The sequence below is a fragment of the Hemitrygon akajei genome, chromosome 11 (genome assembly GCF_048418815.1).
Source record: "Hemitrygon akajei chromosome 11, sHemAka1.3, whole genome shotgun sequence".
In the NCBI taxonomy this organism is placed as follows: Eukaryota; Metazoa; Chordata; class Chondrichthyes; order Myliobatiformes; family Dasyatidae; genus Hemitrygon; species Hemitrygon akajei.
In genome coordinates this window covers 138,498,127-138,512,333 of record NC_133134.1, presented here as the reverse complement: position 1 = coordinate 138,512,333, position 14,207 = coordinate 138,498,127, and the positions used below count along the sequence as shown (strand labels likewise).

The 14,207-nt window shown below is 37.3% G+C and overlaps 1 protein-coding gene across 4 annotated transcripts in view; it reads left to right on the top strand.

Moving 5' to 3' along the window:
• Window positions 1-13,667, top strand: part of ptgis (prostaglandin I2 (prostacyclin) synthase) — a 173,578-nt gene extending 159,911 nt beyond the window's left edge. For all 4 annotated transcript variants that reach the window (XM_073061777.1, XM_073061778.1, XM_073061779.1 and 1 more), the window contains 3 exons: window positions 261-442; window positions 3,961-4,112; window positions 10,238-13,667. In XM_073061777.1, the coding sequence (XP_072917878.1) occupies window positions 261-442; window positions 3,961-4,112; window positions 10,238-10,385 (482 nt within the window). In that variant the 3' untranslated portion in view covers window positions 10,386-13,667. The remainder of the gene's footprint in view (window positions 1-260; window positions 443-3,960; window positions 4,113-10,237) is intronic.
• Window positions 13,668-14,207: the final 540 nt, after the last annotated feature.

Here is a 14,207-nt window from a genome sequence, read left to right as displayed (position 1 = left end):
CATGAAGAGGATAAAACTTTATTAATACTAGTTCTACAGATTATGTGTTGAAATCTCCCACCAGATAAATGTAAGCAGTTCATTCATTTTTTTCAGACCAAATCTCTGAACCAAAGAATTTGTGCCAAGAGGAATACAATTACAGAACTGTTGGTTGCAAATGTTGTTCACTAGAGAACTAAAATGTAAATTGACCAGTGGACAATCTAGGTGGATTGGTTGATCTAATTTAACAGAAATGCTACTCCCTTTGTTCACAGATAGTGTTTTAAATGAGACTCTACGACTGACAGCAGCGCCATTTATTACCAGAGAAGTTCTTCAGAATATGTCGTTGCAGCTTGCAGATGGCAGAAAGTATCACCTCCGAATGGGAGACAGACTGTGCCTCTTTCCTTATTTAAGTCCCCAGACGGACCCCGAAATCTATGAAGAGCATGAGGTCAGTTACCTTCTGGCAGTACACTTTATAAAAAGTGTTCTTTTATTATTATAAACCTGCATTATAAAAAGTGACACAAATACAGCTATATTCATGACTCCTGACTGCAATTGCAGTTAAATCAAAATCCAAACATGATTTAATCATACTTAATATAATTACGTTGCAGGTTGCTTTAAATAAAATTTAACATGGTTCAATTGATATATATTAGTGCAGAGATTGTTGGTTCAAGCCCCACTGTAGCATTTGGCCATCTAATGAAACAACAGCATTCAATTCAGTATTGTGTGTTGGGTCATGATGCTTAATAGTTAGACATGGAGATATGGACTAATAATCTGTTATGAATTCAAGTCCTGCTATATCAGCTGATAACTATTTTCCATTCATCGGTAAATTCAGAGTTATGAATTTAGTATCATAAAAAGTGACTGAAACTAAAGGATTGTTTAGGAAATGGCTTTTGATCACATGTGAGGAAATGACAACTGTCTTCACAGTCTGACCATTGTAGATGGATGTATGAGTTTTACCCTTGAATGCATCAGGTCTCATTAACTCTATCGTATTACTGGTTTAATCCATGCGGATAACTGATGTGAGAGGCTCCTGGGATTTGGATAACAGGGCAACACAGGATCACCAGATGCACAAGAGAGATTCCTGAGTCAATCTACGATATGGATGAAACTGGAGGTTGGGAGTGCATGGAGACTGGGACCACTCAGCCACAAGGAAAACCTAGTTGCTCCTTGTGGAGTCTAGGTCTGACAGAAAAACTGACCTGGTTCAATCCAATGAGGAATATACGAATGCCTTTTTGTATAGACGAGATTTAAAATTATCTTCAACATCTAATGCATATATCATATTTAATTAAGATCCCTATTGATTTTAAATTTTCACCTGCTCAAATCAGCTGATTGAAATTAGGATTGTCAGGATAAAGTTGGAAATAATTCACCTGCTCCAGTTATAAGTGCTTGCGTTCAATTACCCTGGCTAGGTTTCCCTCAAAGGGTGCTCTGACTTCAGGATGGATACTGACTGATGACCAAAGACCTTAGCTTTATGCTTGCCAGCATTAGAAAAGGTGCTAAAGTGTCAGCTCACTGTTGTTGCTCCTTCGTGGATTTGGTTCCTTTGAAGTCAATGGAATTGAGCATTCTGATCAATTATCAGAAAGGAAGTACGATGTATAACTGATACTTCATTGTGTGGTCGTAAACAAAGACACATTCCTATCCATTTCCTGAAGTCTGTTCCCAGGTCCATATTTATGTACCTTTGGCTTGAGTTTCTCTGAGAAGATGCTGGTTGGCTTTCCTCTTAAACAATTGCAATTGTATTGATGATAGTGAATTCTTTGAGACTGTGCACAGGAAATTCCTGAATCTTACTCATCTACAGCCCTATGTGTATTTGTCAATATGGAATATGGTTGGAAGTCATTGTTCCCGTGACAATTCTACACTTGTCTTCCTTAATGAGGGGGTCATATGGAAAGACTGTCAGAACAATCTAATCTTCTTGAAAATCATTATACCTTGCCTTCTTTTACAAGGAAGTCAAATACATGTTCCACAAGGAAGAAGTCATATTTTCACCAGGATCACACATAGTGCTGTAATTAGTTCTGCTATTTCTGATCATCTGGGAGCTTCCTGCCAATGGAGGGACACTCACCTGGCCAGCACAAGTGCTGTTTTGCTTCAATCAGGGAGATATATCACTGCAGACTGAAGCAGATGTTTTATTCCTCAGAGAACAGCAGCACTGCCTTAAACTATTTCTCATAATATCTCACTTTTTGAGTTTGAAATTCATGGCCAAAGCTAAGTGACAGCCAGCTGTGATTTAATTATTCATAAAAAGTAGCTAATTACACTTGCTGCCAAAGCCTCCCCAGTCTTTTGCTGCAGTGTAGAGTTAGAAGTACAACTGATACCTCACCATTAATAATTCATTGCTCTGCCCGTTAATCAAGGCATTTTGTTTCTGTGCATTTAGCTTCCAAGGAAAGAATCATGTGTTGTTAAATGACAGCACAGTCATTTTTGTATCTGTGCTTAAGTAAATTCAAACAGATTTTTAAGATCAGATTTAACTCAAAACCAATTTGGAAGCATCTGTTAGGCCAGGTTAAAATTGCCTCTAATAAGTCTTGTAAGGAATGGAATCAAAAATGGAAGAAATTACATTTCATAATCATGGTAAGTAAACCATAGCTTACAGAGCTGGAATAAAAATTATTACAGCCCATCAGTCATCTAGAAAATATAACTTTTCATGCTAGTTTTCTTGTCCTTCAGTCACATCACTTACTAAGTTCCATTCAAACTCTCCTTTTACCCAGAGTCAAAGTCTTTTGTCTTTTGATGGGTTTCTGTATTTACTCATCACTCTGCATAATTTAATTCAAGCAATCTGATTAATTCTTATCTGCTTTATGACAAGCTTGGTGACGCTGTTTGTGGCAGTCATGGGACAGCTGGTAATATTATTCTGTCTACATCAGAAGGTTGTGAGTTTGAATCAAGTCTGGTGACCTTTGGACCCAAGTGTTTGCAGGACAGAAGCAATACTGCACATTTGAAATTAAGTGTTCCCAAAGGAACATATACAGCCCATCATATCAAGCAAAAGTGGGGGGATTATTCCTGGTGTCCTGTCTATATTATTATTTATTGCATTGTACAGCGGCTGCGAAGGTAACAAATTTCATGACATATGCTGGTGATATTAAACCTGATTCTGACACTGCATGATCTTCTTACCTGTCATGTGAGAAGAATGTTGGGTTCTGTTAGGAATCCACTTCTATTGATATTATGTCCCCAGTTTTGATTCTCCTCGCTAAATCTCAGATCTCATTGCCTGTGCTTGTCTGCATTAAATATTATTTTCACACATTACTCAAAGTAGTTGCACTATTTTACACTTCTAATTTTTGTTAGAAACTACTTTTGTTCCAGTCTTTTCAATCTGTAAGCTTACACAGTTTTTTATTAATCTTTTTGGATGTTGTTTATTTAGTGTGACAAAGCTATTCCTACTGTACTGTCTCGAAGGGTATTCCAGAAGTGATTTTCCAAATTGTATGATTGGTGGGGAGCTTAGAGCTGAGAGTGTTTCCATGTAATTGATATCACTGTCCTTCAAGGTGGTAAAGATGCTGGATTTGAAGAAGCTAAGTCCCTACAATGCTTCCCTGTTCTAAGCCCATTCAGGTGTGATGCACTGCCCTCCTCTAATGTTATCGTCATATTCATAATATCCTGTCTGTCAATTTGCAAGCATCTTGTGGTGGGAAAAGGACAATTATGAGTTACCAGATCAAAGAATTACTGATCAGATATATCACACAAAAGTTTTAGTTTCAGAGACAATACTGTAGATTCAAGTACACATTTGTTCTTAATAAGCAAACAGTTCATCTTTGTGATGTGGTCTTATTACTGCACTTCACTCAAAAATAAGTGAAATTCAACAAAATTTTCTTTTTGAATTTACAGAAATTTAAATATGACCGGTTTTTGCACCAGGATGGAACAAAGAAAACTAATTTCCTCAAGAGTGGGAAGCAGTTGAAGCACTACAATTTGCCTTGGGGGGCTGGATCTAATGTTTGCATTGGGCGGCACTTTGCTATAAACAGCCTAAAAATGTAAGTGTTTAATAGATGTACTACATATGTACCCAATCTCATGTTTCCCTCAAAATGCACGACAATCACTGAAATTGAGAATTTCCACTATATAATACTATAAAGCAAGATCAAGCCAACTGTTGTATTTAGCATGTCAAGGAAGTTAGCAGCTCCATAACATTGAGTGATCCTATCTCAAGATGCTTTTGTGTGATTCCAAGCTCAATTACTTTTTTCAGAATTCTCTTGAAAACGCATTGGTCACTCAGTGAATTCACTCCTACGCTGTAGCAGAAAATGAATAAAGCTTCAGATGTGGGAAAATGAAACATCCCATGCAACTAGAGGAAATGCATCATTTGCCTATTCACATGTTCACTTCCCACCATTCAAGGGCCAAAACAATCATTCCAGAGGAAGTGGCAGTTCTCTAGCACTTCATTCAGTCTAGTCCACTGCATTTTATGTTTACAATGTGCTCTCCTTTATATTAGAGAAATCAAACTCAGATCACTTTGCAGGGTATTTGTGTTTAGTTCATAGGAGAGATCCTTAGTATCCTGCTGCATGCAACTTAGGTCTTAATCCCATCCTTGTTCTGAATGTTGTGTATTTAATATTTCAGCAATATTTGAGTAATATTATAAATATACTGTTAGATTAAGCATTCTTTGTTTGTTTACATAATTCATTATGGGTCATAAGTAAGAAGTACATGAATGGCAACATCATTACGCGTCCATGTCATATTGTGCACCTAACTAAAGTAAACAAAGTAGGCATGTTATCCCCAGCTACTGTGTTTTACTTTCAATTAGTTTTTGGAATTACAAATCCTAGCACTGACCTGTCTATCTGCAGTTTCCTCCACTGCCCGATGGAATCTAGAAGAGCAACATCCTATATTCTGTCTAGGTGCTTTGCAAACTTCCAGAATGATCATTGAGTTTTCTAAGGCAACACGAGTGAATCTGCAGATGCTGGAAATAAATAAAAAACACAAAATGCTGGCAGAGCTCAGCAGGCCAGACAGCATCTATGGGAGGAGGTAGTGACGACGTTTCGGGCCGAAACCCTTCATCAGGAGTGAAGTAACATGGGATGGTCGAGGGGGGATAAGAAGTGGGGGGAGGGATGAAGTAGAGAGCTGGGAAGTGATAGGCTGGAGGGAAATGGGCTAGGAGGAAGGTGGAGAATTATGGGAAATAAAAGAGAAAGAAAGGTAGGGCTGGGGGGAGATTATAGTGAGGGGGGAAAAGAGAGAGAAAGAGAACCAGACTAAAATTATAGATAGGGATGGGGTAATCTCCCCCCAGCCCTACCTTTCTTTCTCTTTTATTTCCCATAATTCTCCACCTTCCCCCAGCCCATTTCCCTCCAGCCTATCACTTCCCAGCTCTCTACTTCATCCCTCCCCCCACTTCTTATCCCCCCCTCGACCATCCCATGTTACTTCACTCCTGATGAAGGGTTTCGGCCCGAAACGTCGTCACTACCTCCTCCCATAGATGCTGTCTGGCCTGCTGAGTTCTGCCAGCATTTTGTGTTTTTTATTGAGTTTTCTAACTCTCTTCCATAGTTTGAAATTATCCTGCGATGTTCCTTTCCCACCCTATTTTTAATGCCCTTTTTACGTCAGTCTTCATGCTTCTTCTCATCTAATTTGTTCTAACTGATCTCCATATCATCTTTTGTTTTACTTCTTATTCATCCTCCTCCCAGCTATGCTTTAACATCTCCACTCTTCCCTCCACATGTAATTTTGAGGGTCACTGATCAAAAGCATTGACTGATCTCTCTTACAGATACTGCTTTATGACTTGTAAAATTTCTACTGTTGCTATTATAGAGTGACTTTAGTGACTCAGCATCATAAACGTTATTGTCTATAGCCTTCAAAAGCACAGTCAGGTGACTAATAACAGAGGCAAGTTAGAATTGCTTTGTTGTTTATCGTACTGAAGGGATCATTACCTATTTTAGATAAGAATGCCTTATGTTCCTGATAAATGCTGGAACTTCCTCAAGACATGTAATAAGGGAACGGGGATTGGGAAAATCAGATTGTGTCAAATTGTAAGAGAGGGAATTCACTGAATGCCTGCAAGATGGCTTTTTAGAGCTGCTTGTGCTTGAGCCTACTCAGGGAAAGGCTATCTTAGTGTACCCCCCTGGGTCGCCTCAGGCTCGCTCAGCTCGTTCTCGTCTGGGGGAGCAGCCTTCGGCCCCGCCAAACTGGGTAATCAGCTGGTGTGGATGCTGTGTGATGTCCCCGCCTCGCCCAAAAAACAGACAGTACACCATATGCGATTAGATGAGTACAATTTATAAAGGTTACTATAACTGAGTGATTAATAATGATACAGTATATATGAAGGAAAAAAAATAAAGAAAGGGCACCAAACTTATCAAAGTCCAAACCACTTCGTGCACAACCGTTGGAGCTCAATTACTGAAGTCTTCTGGCCACCATTCGATCCCCTCCGAACTCCTCGTCTCGCAGCTTAGGACCATCCGAAGTGGTCAACCAAGCACATCTAGCTTCATCTCCTCTCCTCGGGGTACCTCCTGGCCTTGGACCCCAGCTTGGGGTCCGTTCCTCGCCCAGTTTACAGCATCGCGTCCTCTCTCTCTCAACCCCTCGTGCCGATCTCCCCAAAAGCCCGCCAACAATAGCTTACAGACTCAGAAGAAAGAACAACATTAATCCCAATTGGTTTACAAAGGAATACAATTCTCGTTATCAGTAAATTTTAACCCAAACAAGCTTCCAGTACTCTCTTGCAACAAAAAAGCATTCCTACTTTTAACAAAACAAAGAAGCCATTTTGATTACATACACAGTAACAAAAAAAAAGGAAGAAACCCCCTTTACATTAGATTGCAAGTTGTGTAATAACCCAGGTCTTATGAAGGAGCTTAACATAAAGGAGCCCTTAGGAGGCAGTGATCATAATATGATTGAACTCATACTGCAGTTTGAGGGGATGAAGTATAAGCAACATGCATCAGAATCACAATGAAAAAAAGAATTGCAGAGGCATGAGAGAGGAGCTTGCCCAGGTAACTTGGAGGAGGATACTGTCAAGGATGACAGCACAGCAGAGATGGCTGAAGTTTCTGATAATAGTTCACAAGGCAAAGGATAGATATGTACCACAGAAGCTGAGGTTCTCAAATGGCAGGGGTAGGCAACTGTGGCTGACAAAGGAAGTTAAGGACTGCAAAAAAAGTTAAGGGAAGGGGGCATATAAGGTAGCAAAAGTGAGTGGGAAGTTGGATGATTGGGAAGCTTTTAAAATCCAACAAGGGGCAACTAAAAAAGCTTTAAGAAAGGAAAAGATGAAATATGAGAGCAAATTAACCAATAATATAAAGCAGGATACTAAAAGTTTTTTCAGTTATATGAAGAGTAAAACAGAGGTGAGAGTTGATGTTCGATCACTGGAAAATGATACTGGTGAGGTAGTAATGAAGGGCAAAGAAATAGCAGGTGAACTTAATGAGTACTTTGCATCTGCCTTCACTGTGAAAGACACCAGCAGTGTGCCAGAGGTCCAAGAGAACCAGGCATCCATGAGTGTGAGTGACATTGTTATTAGAAAGGAAAAAGTGCTAGACAAACTCAAAGGTCTGAAGGTGGTAAGTCACCTGGACCAGATGTACTACATCCCACAGTCTTGAAGGAGGTTGCTGAAGAGATAACAGATGAATTGGTCATGATCTTTCAAGAATCACTTGATTCTGGCATGGTCCCGGAGGACTGGAAGATTGCAAATGCTACACCAATCGTTAAGAAGGGAGGAAAGCAAGAGAAAGGGAATTATAGGCCAGCTAGCCTAACCTCAGTGGTTGGGAATGTGTTGGAGTCTATTGTTAAGGATGAAGTTTGGGGTACTTGGAGACTAATGATAAAATAAGTCAGTCAGCACGGTTTCTGTAAAGGCAAATCTTGCCTGACTAATCTGTTACAGTTCTTTAAGGATGTAACAAGCAGTCTGGACAAAGGTGCGGCAGTGGATGTCATTTACATAGATTTTCAGAAGGCACTTGGTAAGGTGCCACACATGAGGCTGCTTAACATGATAAAATCCTTTCTTTTTCAATCTCTTTATTATTATTAATAATATTATGAGCAAAATACAATTGATATATTAACAAAGGGATTACAAACATACAAATTCCCATTACACATGAAAGAATACATAAGCAATGATTACAGTATAAATGAGTTTTCCCAAAACATGGACCATACAGTATATGTATGAACAAGGTAAATCTAGGTATTTCATAATATATGATATAAAAAAACAGAAAAAAGAAAAAAAACAGATTGCAAAATTGACTAAACTACTAATCTAATAACTAATAAAGAAGAAAAAAGAAGCAAAAAAAAGAAAAAGAAAGAAAAACTAAAAAGGAAAAAAAGGACTGTTTATAATATCTCACAAGAATACATAATCATCAGTGTCGTCAACTCTGATCCTCTCAACATAAATAAGATTAAAGCTGGAAAATCCAATAAGCTTGGAACAGGGTCATATTACATCATATGAAAATATTGAATAAATGGTCTCCATATCTCTTCAAATTTAATAGAGGTATCGAATACACCACTTCTAATTTTTTCTAAATTTAAACATAACATAGTTTGAGAAAGCCAGTGAAATACAGTGGGAGGATTAATTTCCTTCCAATTCAACAAAATAGATCTTCTAGCCATCAAAGTGAGAAAAGCAATCATTCGACAGGCGGAAGAAGATAAATGAAGTGAGTCCATCATTGGTAAACCAAAAATTGCGGAAATAGGATGGGGTTGTAAATCAATATTCAATACCGCAGAAATAATATCAAAAATATCTTTCCAATATTTTTTCAAAAGCAGACATGACCAAAACATATGAGTTAAAGACGCGATTTCAACATGATAAAATCCTATGGTGATACAGTAAAGATATTGGCATAGGTAGAAGAATGGCTGACAGGCAGGAAGTTGCGAGTGGAATAAAGGGGCCTTTTCTGGTTGGCTGCCAGTGACTAGTGGTGTTCCTCGAGGATCAATATTGGGATACTACTTTTCACAGTGTTTGTCAACAATGTAGATAATGGAATTGATGGCTTTGTGGCAACATTTGCAGATGACACAAAGATAGGTGGAGGGGTAGGTAGTGCTGAGGAAGCAATGCAATTGCAGCAGGACTTGGACAAATTGGAAGAAAGGAGAAAAAGGCGGCAGGTGGAATACAGCGTTGGGAAATGCATTTTGGTAAAAGGAACAATAGTGCGGACTATTGTCTAAATGAGAAGAAGTTTCAAACAACAAAGCTGTAGCGGGACTTCAGAGTCCTTGTGCAAGACTTCCAGAAGGTTAAGCTACAGGCTGAGTCTGTGGCAAAGAAAGAAAATGCAATGTTGGCATTTATTTCAAAGGGATAACACTGAGACTTTATAAGACACTATTCAGGCTGCACTTGAAGTATTGTCAACAGTTTTGGGTCCCATATCTCAGAAAAGATGTGTTGTCGTTGGAGAGAGTCCAGAAGAGGTTCACAAAGATGATTCTCGGAATGAAGGGGTTAATATATGAGGAGTGTTTTGCAGCTTTGAGTCTGTACTCACTGGAATATGGAAGAATGTAGGGAGAGCTCATTGAAATCTACTGATGGGCAATCTTTTAGAACAGAGGTAAGGAGGAATTTTTAGCCAGAGAAGAGTGAATTTGTAGAATGGTCTGCAACAGACTGCAGTGGATTCAAGTCGGTGGGTATTTTTAAATGGAAGTTGATAGTTTACTGATCAGTCAGGGCATCAAAGGATGAGGCGAGAAGGTAGGTGTATGGGGTTGATTGGGATCCAGGATCAGCCTTGATGGAATGGTGGATCAGACTCAATGGTTTGAATGGCCTAATTCTGTTCCTTTATCTTATGTTCTTCTGGTCTACGGACATCCTGGTGGGAGACCGGGTGAACGTCAGCAAGTACAATGTATGTTGGTAATATTAATTGTTCACTCTGTTTTACTTCCAGTGACAAAGTTGCATGGGAAATTATATCAAAATAGTCAATGTGTTCTTAGTAGCTGCATTGTTATTTGGATAACTTATTGAACATAACTGAAATCAGTTTTTCTTTTCATTTTGCAGGTTTGTTTTCCTAATGCTAAGCTGCTTTGATTTTGAACTTTCTGATCCAAAAACAAAAATTCCAGCCTTTGACACTTCCAGATATGGATTTGGAATGCTGCAGCCTGAAAAAGATGTCATGTTTCGTTATAAATTCAAGGCTGAATAGCCCAGGCCAACACATACCAGAATTCGAAAGCATGCCATGGAACCTTAGCATGCTGCATTTGGCACAAGAACAGTCTAAATTTATGAATGCCACATTTTGAACCTTTTTCTCATAAGAACTGATTGGCCTTGGCTCACTGTATAGTCAACAAAATTCAACATTTTCCTTCCAAGTCATCCATGCACTTAACAAATGATACGTAAAAGTATTTGACTGAAGCAGTCATATCCAATTGGATGCATTGCATGGCTAGATGCCAATTTCATGAACTGCGTTGGTATACATGTGCCCCATAAAAAGCACACAGAATAATGCACGCCAAGTGCTGGAGGAACACAGCAGTTCAGGCAGCATCTATGGAGGGGAATAAGCAGTCGATGTTTGGGACCGAGACCCTTCAAAGTAGGCTTCCACAACATACAGTACATAAAATATATGATTTGTCATGTTAAAGAATACCTATCTGAATGGGTCTCAGATCAGAAGATCTAGATCTGGGAATCAGTTTTGAGTTGTTCAATTTAGCATAAAAACTTACTCCAAGTGGTAACTGTCTCTCTAATGCATCCTAGCACAATCCTCAAACAACTGCAATCCTTAATACTCTTCTTTTCAGTCATAATCCCCAATACCTTGACATAATCTTCCTGCCAACTGATTCCTTATCACTTGCCTGTTTTTTTCCCTACTCCCCTGTGACCCATGACCAATACACCTGAATTGGATGGCAGAGTGTGCAGAGCAAACACTCAAGTATGTCAACCAGCTGCTCTATCATGCATGATGCAGTTGCCCTCAGTTGCAATAATATGTTGAAGTGCAGGGTCTAAAATGTATATAATTTTATTCTTAAAAGTTTTTTAAGCTATACAGTTTCTGTGGGTACATTATGTATGGAAAGGAAATTAATCAAAAATGCTTCCAAATGCTTTTGACTTCTTTAATATTTAAAATAGGGAAGTTACAAAGGTCTTCAGACAATTACAGTCATTGAAAAGTGAACTTCAAAGAGCATGTTTAACAGAACCCCTAACTATTGCTGTGCATCAATGACATATGTTGGTGAAAAAACTATTTCAAAAGAGCTCTTCATTAACATAAAGATCAAATACAGCACAAAATAACAGTAAATAATTCATATTTTATCGTGCTAAATGAATAACTATCACTCAGAACTCCTTGCAATGTCAGTTCTCTAGCATGTGTCATTTAATTTTACATTACAAATAATCTGTGTGATTTACAAAATGCTGCATTTAATTGGAACACCTGACAAGTTCAAATGACGCTCACCGAGGCAGCCCCCTGCAGTGCATCTGCCTGCTGATATCGATGTTCCCAGATCAGCAGTGTGCTGCTTTCTCTTTATTGTCCAGCCATATTTTTACTGCTTTGTCAAGTAATCCTCAAGGAAAAGGGAAAAGAATTAAGCATGGTTTGTCAACAGTCTGAATAAGTACAACACTGAAAAGTATACATTTTTAACATCTAGGGAATGGATTTACTTTTTTTGTTCACACACTGCAATTTTAAAGAGAATGTTTAAATTCATATTTGAACCTACCTCCTTGTTTACTCTCAAAAAATCCTCCATTTGATTGCATTTTTAAGTAAATTGACACAAAGTATTAATAAAATTGAGGTATCTAAAGACATATTTATGGTTTACAATTGTATCAAAAAGAGAATGTATTTGGAATACCAGTTCAGAAGATATGTATCACACTATTGAACTGAATGGAAAATATGGTCACTGCATATTATTTTAATTATTTCTCCTACGGGGCCTTGCTTTTGGCAAATTGTACATTTTCCTATATCACATCACTGAATATATTTCGTAACAACTTAATTGGTTGTAAAACACTTTGGGCTGTCCTGAGGTCATGGAAAAAGCTTTATAAACTGAAGTCATTCATTGAACAGTTCTTATCATTTTTTACAATTGGTAATGCAATGAAAGCAGTATTAGAGAAAATGTATATTTATCAGTAATATATTCAATTATGATTTTATTCAAGCTATTTAAATATTGATTTTTATATGCTATTTTATTTATGGATTTTAAAGAACATATAGGAATAAGAGTGGGAAGGAAAAAAGTTTAATGTAAGTAGCACACAGGGTTCAGGTGACAAAGAATTTTAAATTAGGCAAGATAAAGTTGAAGTTTAGTTGAGCAGATTTCAGTACGTGTAGAGAATCTCTTCCAAATATGCAGGTAGCTGCTTATAATATTTAAATAGGATTATCTGATTAAGGTTTTCACTGGGACTTTAAGTTTAACAAGATATGTTTGATTTCCATGGGCTTCTTGAAATTCATCATTGAAACAAAGCATGAAATAATTGAAATAATTCATAGAGCTCATTATAATCAAGCAAATGAACATCAACAAATGCCTTGTGTACATGGCTGTTTACTTACTCCCTTTTGGGAAAAGATTTGCCAAGATTACTTGGATAGAGATACTAATTTATGCTTTGGAGATATTGAGGTACAAGTGTGGGATGAGTAAGAACTCACTACATTGTAAATATCTGTTCACCCAGCAGGCAGGATAATTACCATTTAGTCTGGTGTCAGATTTGCCAGCCCTATGTCTGTTCCACAATGTATTGGCTGAAAAGTTCTACCAAAACTAAATTGCCAGAAGTATTTGATTTTTTTATTTAACTTCCCAACAACATAGCCAAACATTAAATAAGATTTTGTACTGTACATTTTTTTCTTTTTAGAACAAGTCGTACTTTTTATTTTCATTTACTGTGATGAGGAAAAATGTGCTGTTCAGTTAGTGGTTGAGGATTCAATACGTACAGTCAACATCACTATGTCAGCAAAAGCCTGTTGAGAACACCATTTACACAAGAAAGCAGATTTTGACAATGCTGTTAATGAGTAATATATACTTTGAAGTGATAATAGCATTTACAGTGCTATATAAAATTGTAGTGTAGTGAAAGATGGTGAACTGTGTAAGAACTCTCTGAAATATCTAAATGTGGAAAACAAGATATATTAAAGGATTATGGAAATGTACTTTGAGTATTGAAAACCTGGATGAAGAAACTTCAAGCTTTCAAGTGAAATCTTTTTTTCATTAGCTCCATTATTTTTCTGTTCATTATTTAAATTGTTTTATATACTAATAATAAATAACATAGAATATCAAATCATGTGTGCAAGCAATATATTAGAATATAGAAATAGTTTGATATATCTATATAGTAAATAATTTATGTTTTGGATTAACAAAAATAAATACCTTTTGGGCATCAATATGATAGTCTGACCCTAATATATTACCCTTTTATGTGTATGTTGATTTAATACTCTAAATGATTTTATAACTTTGTATAAACATTTGTCTAAGATATATTGAAAGGTAAAATTCCCAAGATTCACAACCCTCTGAAAAAGAGAAATCATTTTCATCTCTCTTGAATCAACAGCCCTTTCTTCTGAAACATTATCCTCTCATAAGTGGAAACAATCTCTGTGTAGGAATATTTGGTTTTCTTTCTCCAGTTAGATAAATTTTTGTTTTTTTTTTCTCTCTGTACTTCCTACCTAAGAGGAAAAATACTTTCTAATTTTATACTTTACTCATCAATTCCATGCACCTATTTCTGTGTATCTCTGAGCTAGCATAGTCTTTGCTTTCTCTTCACAACTTTCTTTCCCTCCTGTCTTTGTGTTATGAACAAATTTGGCTGCAAGTACAATCAGACCCCTCATCTGTTACATTCAGAAAATGAAGGCCTAGTTTAAATAAATCTCTAAAAATATGCAGGCTACTATCCCAGGAACCTCTCTGGT